Below are 18,540 nucleotides of genomic sequence, written 5' to 3' on the forward strand. Positions count from 1 at the left end.
GTGCTTGGGTGGCTCGGTTGAGCATCTGACTCTTGATTTTGGCTCAAGTCATGATCCCAGGGTTGTAAGATCAAATCCCACGTTGGGCCCTGCACTGAGCATGGAGCCTGCTTAAAGATTCTTTCTCCCTCTGCCCCTCACCTGCTTGTTCTCTCTCAAATAAAATAGGAGAAAATAAGTCTCTTGTGAACAACATATAGATGAGTCTTTTTTTTTAATCCATTCTGACATACTATATGTCTTTTGATTGGAGGGTTTAGCCTGTTTACCTCAGAGTGGTTAATGATAGATATGAATTTAGTGCCATTGTATTATTTGTTAAGTCATTGTGTCTGGAGATTTTCTCTATTCTTTTCTTTTATTTTGCTTTTGGTCTTTATTGCTTTTGGTCTTTCTTTCCCAAAGAGTCCCCTTTACTATTTCTTGCAGGGCTGGTTTAGTGGTCATGAACTCCTTTAGGTTTTGTTTGGGAAACTCTTTGTCTCTCGTATTCTGAATGACAGCTTTGTTGGATAGAGTGTTCTTGGCTGTATATTTTTCCCATCAGCACATTGACTATATCATGCCACTCGTTTCTGGCCTGCCAAGTTTCTGTGTGGAGGTCTGCTGATAACCTTATTTGTCTTCCCTGGCAAATCAGGGACCTCTTTTCCATTGCTGCTTTTAGTATTTTTTCCTTATGTATATATTTTGCAAACATTACTATGATATATCTTGGTGCTGGCCTGTTTTCCTTGATTTTGATGGGAATTCTCTGTGCCTCCTGGATTTCGATGTCTGTTTCCATCCCCAGATTAGGGAAGTCTTCAGCTATCATTTTCTTAAATAAACCTTCTGTCCCTTTTTCCCTCTCTTATTCTGGGACTCCTGTGGTATGAATGTTATTATGTTTTATGGAGTCACTGAGTTCCCCAAGTCTACATTTGTGATCCAGTATTTTTCTTTCCCTCTTCTTTTCAGCTTCATTATTTTCCATAATTTTATCTTCTATATCAGTCATTTGTTCCTCTGTTTCTCCCATTGTCATGATCATTACATTCAGTTGGTTTTGCATTGCGGTTATAATATTTTTTATTTTGGCCTGAATAGTTTTTAGGTCTTTTATCTCTGCAGTAAGGGACTCCCTGGTGTCTTCTGTGCTTTTCTCAAGTCCAGCTAGTATCCATATGATTGTTGTTTTAAAGTCTAGATTAGTCATATTACTTTTATCTGTTTCCAGTAGATTCCTAGCCATGATCTTTTCTTGCTCTATTGGGATGAATTCATCTGTCTTGGCATTTTGTCTAGGTCTTTGCCTTTTTTGTGTGTGTTAGGAAAGCCTGTTATGTTTCTTGCTCCTGAGAGTAATAACTTTAAGAAGAGGTCATATATTGTTCTGGGCCTGGTGCTTTAGGAAGTGTTTCTGGTGTACACTGTGTTTTGGCTGCTCTTTCCCTTAGGTCAGTCCTCTGCAGTTTCTCCTTGCCTGCAGTGGGGAGTATTTGGACCTTGGCCAGAGTGTGTAGTGAGTTTTAACTAGGTGTGTTCTTGTCTGCTTGTTAAAATAGACCTGATCAGTTATTTGCACTAGACCTGAAGCTTTGCAGCATTCTATTAGGTCAGCAGACTTGGTGCATGTGGGGGGTTTGTACTGGTCTTCTTGGGGAGGGGCCTGGTGCTCTGGTTCTCAGGCACACTTGCCCTAGTAAAGAAGCACCTGCAGAACACTGGGGGGTGGGGCTTGGCATAAGTGGTTTAGGCCTTCAATTTTGGTGCTGTCCTGCTAACTGAAATTAGTTTACACTAAGGGATAGGGGAGGAAAATGATGTCAGCCCTCTCTCTTGTCCCTGGAGAGTGGAGTTTGCTCCCACTGCTGTCTGGGAAGCCCTCATGGAAGAGTGAACCATCTCCACTCATGTGTGCCAGGTGTCCCTCAGATCCCTGCCTTCACCCTGCCTGTGTTTGGGTGATCTGCCCACTCTGGCAGTGCAGTACACCTGAGTTTTATCCAATGCAGGATGGCTAAGATTAAAAAATTCCAGGGGCGCCTGGGTGGCTCAGTCGGTTAAGCATTCCTCTTTAGCTCGGGTTATGATCTTGAGGTTTGTAGGTTCAAGCCCCACATCAGGTTCTGTGCTAACAGCTCAGAGCCTGGAACCTGCTTCAGGTTCTGTGTCCCTCTCTCTCTCTGTTTCTCCCCTGCTTGTGCTCTGTCTCTCTCTCAAAAATAAATACACATTAAGGAAAAAACACCCTCCAAACTTTAGGGGCACCTGGGTGGCTCAGTCAGTTGAGTATCTGACTCTTGATTTCAGCTCACATCATGATCTTACAGTTTGTGGGATTGAGCCCTGTGTCAGGCTCTGAGCTGAGAGCACAGATCCTGCTTGGGCTTCTTTGTCTCCCCTTCTCTCTGCCCACCCCCCCTCTCCAAATAAATAAATGAACTTAAAAAAAATTTAAAACTCCAAACTTTAGAGACCTGGCATGGAGCAGATCCATGCTGATCCTCTGGGGGAGGGTCTCGCCATGATGGGGCTGGTGCAGGTTTATCCCAGAAGGGCAGTCACACCAATATGCAGGAACTTTGAATTTGGAGTAAAGCTCAGCAAAAAGCCAATGTCCAGGTTAGCTGTCTTCAGCAGTTGTCTCTGCACCTATGCTAAGGAGTGGGAGAGTGTAATGGTGCCTGCTGGCTCTTTTGTCCGCCAAGAAGCAATGCCATCTCTTCCAGTTGTGCTCCAAGAAGGAGGATCCGTCTCTCCCAGTGCATCCCAGGAGATCGTCAGATCTCGCTGTCTGCTCCCAGCCTTCTGCCCTCCTTCTCCACAGGAACACTGCAATGCCCACCAGGCTCAACACCAGCCATGGTACAGACCTCTAAAACTCCAGTCTTTGAACTCTGATTGTTGTAAGAACTCATGATAATCAGCCCCTTTCATTTTCTCAATCATTGGCTTTGGGAAAGTGTTTTCCTTGTGCTCCTTCCTCCCTCCCTCTTCTTCTTTCCCTTCCCCTCCCTCTCCCTCCCTCTCTCTGTGATCAGGGCACCCTCTCCCCTGCAGCACCTGAGATCCTTTTCTCCCCCAATCACATACCGCACCTCCTTCCTTCTAATGTCATGTGTACTCTTCTCTCCTAGTTGTGCAGTTTGTTCTGTCCTCAGATCGATTTCTTGGCTGTTCAGAATGATTTGATATTTATCTACCTGTATTTGAGGGACAAGGCAAGCCTAGGGTCCTCCTACGTTCCCCTGTCTTAGCTCCCTTCAAGGGTTTTCTTTTCTATACATCCTCTTTTGTCTTTTTGATGATAGTTATTCTGACAGGCTTGAGGTGGTATCTCAATATGGTTTTGATTTGCATTTTTCTGATGATTACTGATGTTGAGAACCTTTTCATGTACCTATTGGCTATTCATATATGTTCTTTGGAAAAATGTCTATTCTGGTCGTTTGCCCATTTTTTAATTGGATTTTTTTCCTCTTGAATTGTGTGAATTCTTTATATATTTTTGATATTGACCCCTTATAAGACACATAGTTTGCGTATATTTGTTCCCCATTTTGTAGGTTATCTTTTCATGTGATCCATCATTTCTTTTGCTGTGCAGATTGACATAGTCCCACTTATTTATTTTGATTTTGTTTGTGCTTTAGTGTTCTATCCAAAAAATCATTGCTAAGATCCTGTCAAGGAGCTTTTCCCCTGCTTTCTTCAAGGAGTTTCATGGTTTCCAGTCTTACATTTAAGTCTTTAATCCATTTTTAGTTAATTTTTGTGTGTGGTGTAAATATAGGATAGTGGTCTTTTATTCTTTTACTATGAATATTTAGTTTTCTCAGCACCATTTATTGAGGAGACTGTCTTTTCTCCATTGAGTATTCTTGGCTCCCTTGTAAAATAATAGTTGACTGTATATGCATGAGTTTATTCCTGGACTCCTGATTCTGTTCCATTTGTTTATGTGTCTGTTTTTATGCCATTACCATACTGTTTTGATTATTGTAGCTTTATTTTTATTTATTTTTTGATTACTCTAGCTTTCTAATAGATCTTAAAATCAGGAGGTGTGATGCCTCCTGCTTTGTTCTTTTTTCTCAGGATTGTTTTGGTTACTTGGGGTCTTTTGTGATTCTATGTAAATTTTAGAATTGTTTTTTCTACTTCTGTAAAAAATGCCATTGGAAACAATAGAGAATACATTGAATTTATAAATGGTGTTGGGTAGTATGGACATTTTAACAGTATTAACTCTTTCAACCCATGAACATGGGACATCTTTCCACTTATTTGTGTCTTCTTTGTTTTCTTTCATCAGTGCCTTAAAGTTTTCATGTACATTGCACTGGGTGTTGTATGTAAGTGATGAACCACAGGACTGTACTCCAAAAATCAAGAGCACACTTTACACACTGTATGTTAACCAATTTGGCAATAAATTGTATTTAAAGAAAAGTTTTCATGCACAAATATTTCACCTCCTTGATTAAATTTATTCCTAAATACCCTATAGTTTTGACACTATTATGGATGGGATCATTTTCTTTATTTTTTTTATTTCTTTTTCAGATAACTTGTTGCTAGTGTATAGAAATGCTATGGATTTTTGTACATTAATTTTGTGTCCTGCAACTTTGTTTATTCTAGCAGCTCTTTGGTGGAGTCTTTAGGATTGTCTCCATATAAAATCATGTCATCTGCAAATAGAGATAATTTTACTTCTTCTTTTCCATTTTTGATGCCTTTTTTTTTTTTTTTTCTTGTCTGCTTTCTTTGGCAGAGAAATAAGTGAATAGGAGTGGTGACAGTGGGCATCTTTGTCTTCTTCTTGATTTTAGTGGAAAGGCTTTCAGCTTTTCTCCATTGACTATGATGTAAGCTGTGGGCTTTTCATATATGGCCTTTATTATGTTGAGGTGTATTCCTACTATACCTAATTTGTTAAGAGTTTTTACATGAAAGAGTGTTCAGTTTTGTCAGGTGCTTTTTATGCATCTGTTGAGATCATCATATTATTTTTACCCTTCAATTCTGTTAATGTGGTTTATCACATTTATTGATTTGTGTATTTGAATGATCTTTGTATCCCAGGGAAAAATCCCACTTGATCATGATGTATGATTCTTTCAGTACTGTTGAATTCCCTTCACTAGTATTTTGTTGAGGATTTTTGCAGTTGTGTTCATCAGGGATATTGGCCTGTAATTTTCTTATAATTCTCTTCCCTAGCTTTGTTAACAGGGTAACGCTGGCCTGGTAAAATGAGTTTGGAAGTGTTCCTTCCTCACTTTGGGAGGAATATTTTGAGAAAGATTGGTGTCAGTTATTCTTTAAATGTTTGGATGAATTCCCCAGAAAAGCAATCAGGTGTTCTCTTGGACTTTTCTTATTGGGAGACTTTTGACAACTGATTCTTATTGGTCTGTTCAAATTTTCTATTTTTTGATGATTCAGTCTTGGTAGGTTACATTTCTAGGGATTTACCCATTTCTTCTAGGTTATCCAATTTGTTGGCATATAATTGTTTTCGTAGTCTCTTAGGATTCTTTGTATTTCTGTGGTGTTTGTTGTAATATCTCCTCTTTTAATTCTGATTTTATTCATTTGACTCTTAGTTCTCTTTTTTCTTAATGATCTAGCCAAAGGTGTGTTGGGTTTATCTTTTCAAATGATCAGACTTAGCCATTGTCCTTTTCCTTCTGTCCTCCTCCCCCTGTCCCATCCTCTCCCCTTCCTCATCTGTCTCTTTCATGTTTTTATACTCTGATCTTTGTTATTTGCATTCTTCTGCAAACTTTGAACTTAGTTTGTTCCTCTTTTTCTATTTTCTAGAGATGTAAATTTAGGTTGTTTACTTGAGATCTTTCTTTTTTCTTAGTTGAAGGTGTTTACTGCTATAAACTTTTTCCTCTTAGAACTACTTGCATCCTGTAAGTTTTAGTGTGTTATGTTTCCATTTTCATTTGCTTTATATATTTTTTAAATTCCCTTTTGGATTTCTTCTTTATTGGTTATCCAGGAGTATGTTGTTTGATTTCCACATTATTTGTGAATTTTCCAGTTTTTCTCCTGTTACTGATTTCTAATTTCATACTCTTGTGGTTCTAAAACATACTTGGTATGATTTCAGTCATCCTAAATTTGTTAAGACTTGTTTTATGGCCTAACATATGAGTTACCATGGACATGTTCCATGTGTTTTGAGAAGAATGAATATTCGTCTCAATATGTTTTATTGGATGAAAAGTTGTGTGTATGTCTGTTAGGTCTGTTTGGTCTAAAGCATAGTTCATATTCCAATGTTTCCTTACTGATCTATCCATTGTTGAAAATGGAGTACTGTTCAAAACCACTATGAGATACAACCTCACACCTGTCAGCATAGCTAGAATAAAAAAAGATAAGAAATTACAAGTGTTGATAAGGAGAATAAGGAAGAATGGAGAATAAGGAAGACTCAGGCACTGTTGGTAAGAATGTAAATTGATGTAGCCACTGCGAGAAGCAGTATGGAGATTCCTCAAAAAATTAAAAATAGAAATAAACATATGATCCACTAATTCTACCAATTACTCTAGCTTTGTAATAAATCTTAAAATCAGGAGGTTTTTTGTTTCTCAAAAAACACTGATTCAAAAAGATATATGCACTCTAATGTTTACTGCAGCGTTATTTACACTAGCCAAGATGTGGGAGTGATCCAAGTGTTTATTGATAGATGACTAGATAAAGAAGACATGAGATACACACACACACACAATGGAATATTGCTTGGCAATAAAAAAGAAAGAGATCTTGCCATATGTGACAATATGGCTGTATCTAGAGGGTATTATACTCAGACACAGAAAGCCAAATACCATATGATTTCACTTATATGTGGATCTAAAAGAGAAAACAAATGAATAAATGGACTCATATTTTACTTATTTTTAAAATTTTTTATTTGTTGAGAGAGAAAGAAAAGGACAAGCAGGGGAGGGGCAGAGAGGGGGGTACAGAGGATCCAAAGTGGATTTCGCACTGACAGCAGAGAGCCCAATGCAGGCAGGGCTCAGACTCATGAATCATGAGATCATGACTTGAGCTGAAGTTGGACGCTTAACCAACTGAGCCACCCAGGCACCCCTGAATAAACAGACTCTCTCTCTCTTTTTTTTTTTAAGTTTATTTATTTTGAGAGAGACAGAGACAGTGTGAGCAGGGGAGGGACAGAGAGAGAGAGAGAGGGACTGACAGTCTGACAGTACAGAGCCTGATGCAGGGCTCGAACTCATGAAACCGTGAGATCATGACATGAGCTGAAACCAAGAGTCGGACGCTTAACTGACTGAGCCACCCAGATGCCCTGAACAGGTTCTTAAATACAGAGAACAAACTGGTGGTTGCCAGAGGGAAAGTGGTGGGGAGGGGTAAAATAGGTAAAGGAGATTAAGAGGTACAAACTTCAATTTAAAATAAGTAAGTCAGGGGCGCCTGGGTGGCTCAGTCGGTTGAGCGTCCGACTTTGGTTCAGGTTGTGATCTCGCAGCTCATGGGTTCAAGCCCCGCATCAGGCTCTGTGTTGACAACTCAGAGCCTGGCGCCTGCTCTGGATTCTGTGTCTCCCTCTCTTTCTGCCCCTCCCCTGCTCATGCTCTGTCTCTCTCTCTCTGTCAAAAATAAATAAACATTAAAAATAAATAAAAAATAAAATAAGTCATAGAGATGAAAACTACAGTATAGGGAATATAGTCAATGATATTATAACAGTGTTGTTCTAATGATATAACAATGTTCTAATGATATTATAACAGTGTTGTGACAGATAGTGACTACACTTATTGTGATAATCACTGAGTAATATATAGAATTGTTGAATCAATATGTTGTATATCTGAAACTAATTTAACATTGTTAATTATATTTCAATAAAAAAATGAGGTACTGAAGTCCCTTACTATTATATTGTTTTCTGTTTCTCCCTTCAGGTTTGTTAGTATTTGCTTAATATATTTAGGTGCTCTGCTGTTGGGTGCATATGTATTGACAGTTGTTATATGATCTTGATAAGTTGACCCCTTTATCATTATGTAATGACCTTCATTGTCTTTTGTTATAGCTTTTGACTGAAAGTCTATTTTGTCAAATAGACTTTTTTTTTTTTTTTGCATGGAATATTTCTCTGTCCCTTCACTTTGACCAATGTCCTTAAAGCATAACTGAGTCTAGTTGGCAGCACATTGTTGGATCTTTATTTATCCATTCTTCATCCATTACCCGTATTTTTCCATTCAGCCACTCTCCATCTTTTGCTTGGAGAATTGAGTCCATTTATATTTACAGTAATTAATGTTAGGTAAAGACTTACTAATGCCATCCAATTGTTGTCCGGCTGTTTTGTAGTTCCTTTGTTTCTTTCTTCTTTTGCGTCTTCCTTTGTGAAATGATAATCTTACCTACTGGTATATTTTGATTCCCTTCTGTTTATCTTTTGTGTTCCTACTGTAAGTTTTTTCTTGGAGGTTACCATGAGGCCTCCCTAGAAACTCATATAGTTCTAATAGTCTATTTTAAGGAGATAATAACTTGTAGTGCAAACAAGTCCCTTTTACATTTTGTGTTTTCAGTCAGTGTTACAGTTTGCATCTTTTAATAATGTGTGTCCATTAACAAATTATTGTAGCTGTATTTCTTTTTTCTCATTTTTAAAATTTAATTTTTAAGTTTTATTTAAGTTAGTTAACATATAGTGTAATGTTTTCAGAAGTAGAATGTAGTGATTCATCACTTACATATAACACCCAGTGCTCATCCCAACAAGTGCCCTCCTAATGCCCATCACCCCTTTAGCCCATTCCCCACCCAACACTCCTCCAGCAACCCTCAGTTTATTCTCTGTATTTAAGAGTCTCTTATGGTTTGCCTCCCTCTGTGTTTTTATCTTATTTTATTTTTCCTTCCCTTCCGCTATGTTCATCTGTTTTGTTTCTTAAATTCCACCTATGAGTGAAATCATATGATATTTATCTTTCTCTGACTTATTTCACTTAGCAGAATATACTCTAGTTCCATCCATGTGTTGCAAATGGCAAAATTTAATTCTTTTTGATTGCCGAATAATATTCCATTGTGCGTGTGTGTGTGTGTGTGTGTGTGTGTGTGTGTGTGTGTGTGTACACGTACCACATCTTCTTTATCCATTCATCAATCAATGGACATTTGGGCTCTTTCTATAATTTGGCTATTGTTGATAGTGCTGCTATAAACATTGGGGTGCATGTGCCCCTTCAAAATAGCACTCCTGTATCCTTTGGATAAATACCTAGTAGTGCAATTGCGGGTCATAGGGTAGTTCTATTTTTAATTTTTTGAGGAACCTCCCTACTATTTTCCAGAGTGGCTGCACCAGTTTGCATTCCCACCAGCAGTGCAAAAAGGTTCCCCTTTGTCTGCATCCTCGCCAACATCTGTTGTTTCCTGACTTGTTAATTTTATAGCTCTAGCTATTTCTAATGCTTATTTAACTTTTATACGAGAGATAGTTAAGTGATTAACATACCACCTTCATACATATTAGAGCATTTTGAATTTGACCTTTACCAGTGTGTTTCATAGTTTCATATGTTTTCATATTACTAGTTACCATCCTCTCATTTCAGCTTGAAGGACTACTTTCATTATGTCTGCATGATGCAGCATTGACCCAGCTTTCTGCACATGATCACTTGCCATCTACAAAGACCCACACTTGCCACACTTATAGGGGCATGCATAGGTTGGCAGCGGGGTAGGACGTGTATGGGTGAGATGTGTGGAGCGTTGGGAGAATGCCCATTGGCCAGTTGAGGAGATCTTCAAGCAAGGTATCCTCAGCAGCTCTTAGTCAGGCTTTCCAATAGAGTCCATGATGTAGTTAGTAGGATCTGTGTCCCTTAAATACATTCTAAACTTTTGCTGCTATAGTCCCAACCCTCCTCACCCCTTAGTCTTATAGTTAACCTCAGTATCATGGATGGAGTGATCTTGTACAACTGGGGAAGCTGGGCATCCCTCTCTTGGCAGTATCCTATATAACTGGGGAAGCTGGGCATCTCTCTCTTGGTCTCACTTTTTCCCATAGGAAAAACTGCTGGCTGAGAGGTCTTTCTTGGCACTGAACTGTGCTTTCTTGGGAGAAGGGGTAACATGGGTAAAGTGAAACTGTTCCTCTTGTCATCTTCAGTGTGTTCGATCTATGATTTTTTTTCTTTTTTCTTTTCTTTTTTGGTTCCAGTGAAATGCTGTAACTTCTCTGCTGGATTCCAGGATGTCCATAGAGGAACTCTCATCTGTGGATGATTGTTAAAATATGTTGTCTTGGTGGGGTAGATGGTAGAAAACTCTTGCCATTTTGCTGACATCAATCTTCTCTTTTCCTATTGAAAGCATTTAGTATTGTATGCTATGCTCACCCTAAGTGTAGTTACCATCTGCCACCATACAGTGCTGTTATAATATCACTGACTATATTTCCTATGCTGTACCTTTCATCCCTTGACTTATTCATTCCATAACTGAAAGCCTGTATCTCCTATTCTCAATCACCCATTTTGCCATCTCTTCACCCTTTTCCCCTCTGGCAGTCATCAATTTGTTCTCTGTATTTATGGGTCTGTTTCTGCTTTGTTTATTTGTTTTTTAGATTCCACATAAGTGAAATCAGATGGTATGTGTGTCTTTGAGTTATTTCATTTAACTTAATACTCTATAGATCTATTCATGTTGTTGTAAATGGCAAGATCTCTTTCATGGCTGAGTATTATTCCAGTGTGTGTATTCACTTTTGCCATTTACCAGTCTCTCTTCAAGCTGTGTTTCTTCATGCAGTTTATGCAAGAAAGATAAGAATATCATGATTTGGTATATTCTACTTACAGCGTGGTAAGAGGGAGGCTGGGAAAAGGACAAAATTCATTTATTTTTTCAGTGAATCTCTTCTTTTTGTGTTTTCTGCTCCTTCAGGTGAATCTTTTCTTTCTTGTTTTTTTTTTTAACTTGTCTTTTGACTTTATTGCTAGTATGTCCTATTTATTGGCATGGATAATTAATTCTGTATGGGTATGTTTGTTGTACTTTCTTTATCCAGACTAGATAGACCAAAATGAAAAAAATTTAGTCATTTTTCCTGAAACTTTCACTCTCTGTGCATTTTATAGGCCTCTTTTTTTTTTTTTTTTTTTTTTCCTGGACTGCCTACTTATCCCCTCAGATTACTTCTTATCAATACAGGTATACTAGTGACAGTTATTCTCATTATTATATGTGTCCACTTTCACCAGTACTATACAAGTGGTGATTAGGTTAAGAGCCATATTGACTAGAATCAAATAAGCACAGGTCTACAGTGGCTCTCATGCTGAGTCTCACTGGAATCAGAAATTATGGCATGTGATTGTATGTTTATGTTATTGAATTTATTTTGGAAGTTCTTAATTGTTTCCTTCCCCTGTTGGCCATTTACACATCTTCTTTGGAGAATTGTCTGTTCAAATCCTTTGCCCATTTTTAAATTGTTTTTTGTTGTTGACTTATATTTTCTGGATATTAACCCCTTATTGATATGATTTATATCATGTTTTTGTCCTCTTATTTTACATTACATATTAATATTTATTTATTTTTTCTTTTTCTCTAAATGTGTGTGTGGGTATCTTGTTAATTTGAAAGGTGTGTGTAGTATTTTCAGTTATTTTACTGGTTACCTTTGTATTTGTAAACAGTGTATCTAACACTTCCTCCTACTGCTTCTTCCTTTGCTTATACAATTTTGGTATTAATTTACATTGTCAAGATTAATAAACACATGTATTTGTTCTGTAACCATGATTCTGGTATTTAATTTGAGCTTTATATTTACATAGATTCAGGTCATCTTTTCTTTTTCATTTTTTTAATGGTTATTTATTTTTGAGAGAGCGAGGAAGACAGAGCACGAGCCAGGGGAGTGGCAGAGAGAGAGGGAGACACAGAATCTGAAGCAGGCTCCAGACTCTGAGCTGTCAACACAGAGCCTGATGTGGGGCTCAAACTCATCAACCGTGAGATCATGATCTGAGCCCAAGTCGGATGCTTAACTGACTGAGCCACCCAGGCGCTCCCCCCACCCCGATTCAGTTCATCTTTTATATGAAACTATTTTCTTAGTTCTCAATTTTGGTCCCAGTCATTATGGCAATCCGTATTTTGACTTCTGTTACTTGCCCATTGGTATGACCAAATTATTACTAGATGACAGTCAAATTTAATTTTCCAAAAATTATCTCTGTGGGACTGTGATAAATCACCTTCTCTATATCTTCCATGGTTTAATGGGACCTTAGTCTCTGCCTATGTGAGATGTGACATTTGATTTGTATTTGTTTACATTCTTGATATGGAGGAAAATAACAAAGTCTTCCAGTTGGTCCTTCCAAATTTAAAACCCTCATTCTGTGGTTAGAACCAGTATGGGGATTATGGCACTTACTGAATTTAAACTCTCTATCAAACTTTATTCTTAGGATCCAAAGAAATGACCATAGATTAGGTTTATAGTTCCATGGGCTCATTGTGAAAGTAGACTTGGATTAAATGCCATTTTCACCTGATCCCAAAACGCCTGCACTTGATCTAATGAAAAAATAGTAACATTATGGGTGTAATAAATGGGGTTAATTTATAGTCAGTGTCCACTTACCCATAAGTCTTAGTGTTTCAGCGCATAAGATACTAGAAAATACAGTATTTATTTGTGATACTATTACAAAATCGTTCCACAAGAGTTACCAGGCTTTCTTTTAATTTAGAGGGTTCTAGGTTTATAAATTTAATTTGTTCAAGTCTGAAATCTGGGTATAGGCCTGTCATTCTCTATTCCTGTGGCTGAAGTCAATCCTCTGTTTGCCAATGTGTATTACAGGCATATTTTAGTTATTCAGATTGAATAGGGACCATAGTGGACTGCGCATTGGTATGTTCTTAAGGAACTCAAGATCAATTAACCACTCCCAAAGATACATGTTTGTGTATGAGCTAATAATTCCCACCTTGGAAACATATGTTGTATTAGAATAGACTGTACTAAGATCTCCAGACCAGTAAAAGTCTCCAGACTTTAATAGAGTCATTGCAGTCATAAGAGGTGCTTTTGCCCTTCTGTCTTCTAGAAGCCAAGATACATATTCAGAGAGGCAGTGCAATTTTGCTGGTTTAGAGGATGTACTTTACTCTAGAAGATAGCATTCTAGGCCCTTATTCTAGTCCCTTAGTAGAGACCCCAGTTTTCACTATAACTAAAAATCAACCATTGGTGGTTGATAGGATACATAATAAGAATAGTGACTATTGTTAAATTAGTTTACTGCCAGCGTCTTTGTGGTGAAGTGAGTTTTTTGGTTAGGAGCAACACTCTGGGATAGAGAGCACACTGTACAAGAGGCATTCAGTGAGGATTGATATTGGCATAGGCATCATGGGCAGGCACGGCAAGTTTGCTTAAAGTTCTGTGTGTTGGAACTTTCCCTTCTCTGAGTCCTTTAAGTTCCCCTGGGGCTGTAACAATTCTGTTTTCCAGTTGGCTGTCATATTAAAGGCATAATACATATTCTTTTCTGTAGGCCAGGGGTAACTTTTCTCTTTTCTATACTGAGTACACATACCCTAATCTCCAGCAAAAGTGATCTATTATTTCCTAAGTATTTTGTACTCTTTTTTCCCTCATCCTTGATTATCTCATGTTGAAAGTTCATTATCAAAGGTCCAACTGAGATGTATCCTCTCTCAACACACAGAAAAATTGAATTCTGCATCTAAAGGCCCATAATACTTGGATCTCTTTATAGCTCTTCACAGTTATTACTTGTGTGTATTCCTTAGTTTATAATCCAATTCGTCTACTTCATTTTACAAATGAGAAAGTTGATTCAGAGTTTTAAAAGACTCAGGATTCCACAGATACATACTAGACAGATCAGAATTTTTAAAAAAGATAATCAAAACTAAATAATGGGCTCTGTAGAAAGAAACTAATTTGCTTTTTTTTCATTATTTTCTAATATTTAGAGTTTAGCATTCTTTGTTGATACTTCTCAGCAAAGATTTTGATAATAGCATTAATTTTTGATAACAGTAATGACTGCATTGTGTGTACTCATTTTTAATAGGAAAAACTCAAAAAAGAGACCAAAGAAAACACAGTTCTTCTCAAAGAAAAAAAAGACAAGGTAAGAGTTTTATATAATTCTCCTGGTTTTTCTAACATTTACCTGAAAAATTTTTTTGATCATAAATATGTAAGGAACATCTAATATTCATTTCTAAATATAGAATGTGCTTAGAGTATACCAGTATATATCATGTATCCTTATGGAGTTATTTTGATTCATGTATAATTCCAGTAATATAGGCCCATTATTTAGATTAGTAAATGCCCTATATTTCGTTTGGGGTTCTGGATATATAAATTACAAATGAGGAAATAATACAAGAAATAAAAAATTTTAATAAGCTTTTATTTGCTATGCCTTATTCCAACAATATTGAAATAGCACAATCTTTATATGTAATGACTATTAGGTTTATGAAACATTTCTGAGTTTGGGAAAATTACTTTATGCCTCAGTTTCTTCATTGATATAGGGATAATTAATAGTATCTATTTTTTAACGTTATAAGGATTAAATGAGATAATATTTTAAGGCATTTATAATAGAGCGTGGCACATAGAAAATGCCATATAAGTGTTTAAAAAATACAGTGATGAGCACTGAGTAATGTATAGAATTGTTGAATCATTACATTGTATACATGTAACAAATATAATACTGTATGTTAATTATATTTCCATTAAAAAAGTAAAGCAGAAAATCGTGAATGTTCTGTATGTAGGTACACCTTGAAGATAGTGCGGGTTCAGTTCCAGATCAATGCAGCAAATACCACAGTAAATGAATTTTTTGGTTTCCCACTGCATATAAAAGTTACATGTATACTATATTGTGGTCTGTTGAGTGCGCATTATGTCTAAAAAACAGTGTACATACCTTAATTTAAAAATACTTTATTACTTAAAAATGCTAACCATCATGTGAGCCTTTAATGAGTAGTAATCCTTTTTGCTGGTGGAGGGTCTTGCCTTGATATTAATGGCTGCTGACTGATCAAGGATGATGGTTGCTGAAGGTTGGGATATGTGACAATTTCTTAAAATAAGACAACGATGAAGTTTGCTTCACTGACTCTTCTTTTCACGAATGATTTCTCTGTAGCACGGGATACTGTTTGATAGCATTTTGCCCATAGTAGAACTTATTTTAAGATCAGAGTCAGTCTTCTCAAATGCTGCTGCTGATTTATCAACTAAGTTCACATCATAGTTTAAATCCTTTGTTTCATTTCAACAATCTTCACAACATGTTCATCAAGAGTAGATTTCATCTCGAGAAACTTTTTTTTTTTTTTTTTTTGCTGATCCACATGAAGTGACTCCTCACTTGTTAAAGTTTTATGAGATTGCAGCCTTTAAATCACATCTTCAGGCTTCACTTTTAATTCCAGTGTTTTTGCTGTTTCCACCACATCTAAAGTTATTTCTGCCACAGAAGTCTTGAACCCCTAAAGTCATCCATGAGGGTTGGAATCACATTCTTCCAAACTCCTGTTAATACTGATATTTGACCTCTTCTATGAATCACAGATATTCTTAATGGAATCTAGAATGGTGAATCCTTTCCAGAAGGTTTTCAATTTACTTTTCCTAGATCCATTAGTAGAATCACTATCTGTAGCAGCTGTAGGCTTACAAAATGCACTTATTAAGTGGTGCTTGGGTGGCTCCATCAGTTAAGCGTCTGACTTTGGCTCACGTCATGATCTCACAGTTCATAAGTTCGAGCCCTGTGTCAGGCTTTGTGCACACAGCTCAGAGCCTGGATCCTGCTTCGGATTCTGTGTCTCCCTTTCTCTCTGCTCTCCCCTACTCACATTCTGTTTCTCTCTCTCTCTCCCTCTCTCTCTCCCTCTCTCTCTCTCAAAAATAAGCAAACATTAAAAAAAACGCAAAATGCATTTCTTAAATAACAAGACTTGAAAGTCAGAATGACTCCATGATCCATGGGCTGCAGGCATCAGAGCAGTAACCTTGTACATCTCCATCAGAGCTCTTGTGTAACCAGGTGCATTGTCATGGAGCAGTAATATTTTGAAAGGAATCTTTTTGTCTGAGCAGTAGTAGGTGTTAACAGCAGGCTTAAAATATTCAGTAAACCATGTTGTAATCAGATGTGCTGTCATCCAGGCTTTGTTCTATTTATAGAACATAGGCAAGTAGATTAGTGTAATTCTTAAAGGGCCTTAGGATTTTCAGAATGGTTAATGAGCACTGGCTTCAATTTAAATTCACCAGCTGCATTAGCCCCTAACAAGGGAGTCAGCCAGTTCTTTGAAGCTTTGAAGCCAATCATTGACTTCTCCTCTCTAGCTATGAAAGTCCTAGATGGCATCTGCTTCCAATATAAGGCTGTTTCATGTACATTGAAACTCTCTTGTTTAGCATAGACCCCTTCAGTAATTAATTAGCCTAGGTCTCATGGATAATTTCCTGCAGCTTCTATATCAGCACTTGCTGCTTCACCTTGCACTTTTATGTTATGGACATGGCTTCTTAAACCTCATGAACCAACCTCTGCGAGCTTCAAACTTTTCTTCTGCAGCTTCCTCACTTCTCTCAGCCTTCATAGAATTGAAGAGATTTAGGGCCTTACTCTGGATTAGGTTTTGATTTAAGGGAATGTTGTGGCTGGTTTGATCTTCTATCCAGACCACTAAAACTTTCTCCATATCAGTAATAAAGCTGTTTTACTTCTCATTTGTGTGTGTTCACTGGAGGTAGCACTTTTAATTTCCTTCAAGAACTTTTTCTTTGCATTTACAACCTGCCTAGCTGTTTGGTGCAAGAGGCCTAGCTTTTGGCCTATCTCAGCTTTCAACATGCCTTCCTCTCTGTAAGCTCAATCATTTATAGCTCATGCTCTTTTTTTCACTTGAACACGTAGAGTCATTGGAGCATTACTGATTGGCCTAATTTCAGTTTTGTTGGGTCTCAGTGAATAGGGAGGCTCCAGGAGAGGGAGAAGGATGGGGAATGGGTGGTCAGTGGAGCAATCAGAACACGCACAGCATTTAACAGTTAAGTTAGCCATATTATGAGGGTGTGATTCATGGTGCCCCCAGACAATTACAATAGTAACATCAAAGATCACCAATCACAGATTACCATAACAAATATAACAATAATGGGAGAAGTTTGACATATTGTAAGAATTATCAGGATGTGACACAAAGAGAAAAAAGTTCCAGTAAGTGAGCAAAATGGTTAAGGAAAAATGTTGCCAATAGGCTTGCTTGACACACAAACAAAAAACACCAAAAAACACACAGCATCTGAAACACAGTAAAGTGAAGTGTAATGAAAGGAGATATGCCTGTATATGCATCACTAGAAATGTAACCTTCAGAAAATAATGAACTGGTAGGAGAATATATACATTTCTATGACTTATTATGAAGGGGAATATTTCAGTATTCTAGAATGGGGGTGAATTTTCTTTCAAACTACCCTTCTACCCCAGGAAGTGTTAAATTCCTAGACTTGGCCACAAGGTGGTGTAGTTGTCATTATCAGTCCTTTCAAGAGAGAAAAATTTGTCTATGAAAACAGCTACGTTTTGGAAATTCTGAGGATGACTCCTGATAAGTCCAGAGAGCAAAAAGATTTACTTCCATCAAAATTGTGTTATCAACTATGATGCAGAAATATTTAGGAAGGAGGATACAAAAATGCAAGTGTGTGAAAAAAAGCTACCAAAATTTATACCTGCTGGAAAAAAGATTATGAAGTGAGATCACTAGAACTGGGCAGAAGCCTACACGTCACCTCATTTAGCTCCTTGATTTATGTAGATGGACAGATTTAAGCCAAGAGGTACTTGGAGATTTACTTAGAATCACCCAGCAAGATAGTAAAAGATTGAGGAGAAAAGAGTATATTCCTTGACTCTTAGTCTAATGTTTTGTTCTGTTTTTTAAAATATAGTCAACATACAGCGTTATGTAAGTTCAGGTACAACATAGTGATTCAACAAGTTTATACATTATCCTGTGTTCACCACAAGTGTAGCTACCATCTGTCCTATTACATCACCATGATAATATCATTGACTGTAGTCTTTATGCTGAGCTTTTTATTCCTGTGACTCATTCATTTCCTAACTGGAAGCCTGTATGTCTCACTTCCTGTCACCAATTTTGCCCATTCTCCCATCCTCTTCCCATCTGACTACCATCAGTTTGTTCTGTGTATTTATAGGTCTGATTCTGCTTTTTGTTTATTCTTTTGTTGTTTTTGTTGTTTTTGGATTTCACATATGAGTGAAATAATATGGTATTTGTCTTTCTTAGTCTGACTTATTTCATTTGGCATAATAGCTTGTAGGTCCATCCGTGGTGTCTCAGATGGCACAATCTCATCCTTTTTTATATGTATATTCCTCTGTGTTATGT

At 37.2% G+C, this 18,540-nt stretch overlaps 1 protein-coding gene across 1 annotated transcript in view; it reads left to right on the top strand.

Annotated features, from left to right (window-relative positions):
• SYCP1 (synaptonemal complex protein 1) overlaps window positions 1–18,540 on the top strand; it is a 121,512-nt gene that overhangs the window by 86,655 nt on the left and 16,317 nt on the right. Inside the window, exon 28 of the mRNA XM_042953545.1 lies at window positions 14,145–14,204. Within this exon, the coding sequence (XP_042809479.1) occupies window positions 14,145–14,204 (60 nt within the window). The remainder of the gene's footprint in view (window positions 1–14,144; window positions 14,205–18,540) is intronic.

This window comes from Panthera leo, chromosome C1 (genome assembly GCF_018350215.1).
Source record: "Panthera leo isolate Ple1 chromosome C1, P.leo_Ple1_pat1.1, whole genome shotgun sequence".
Taxonomy (NCBI): Eukaryota; Metazoa; Chordata; class Mammalia; order Carnivora; family Felidae; genus Panthera; species Panthera leo.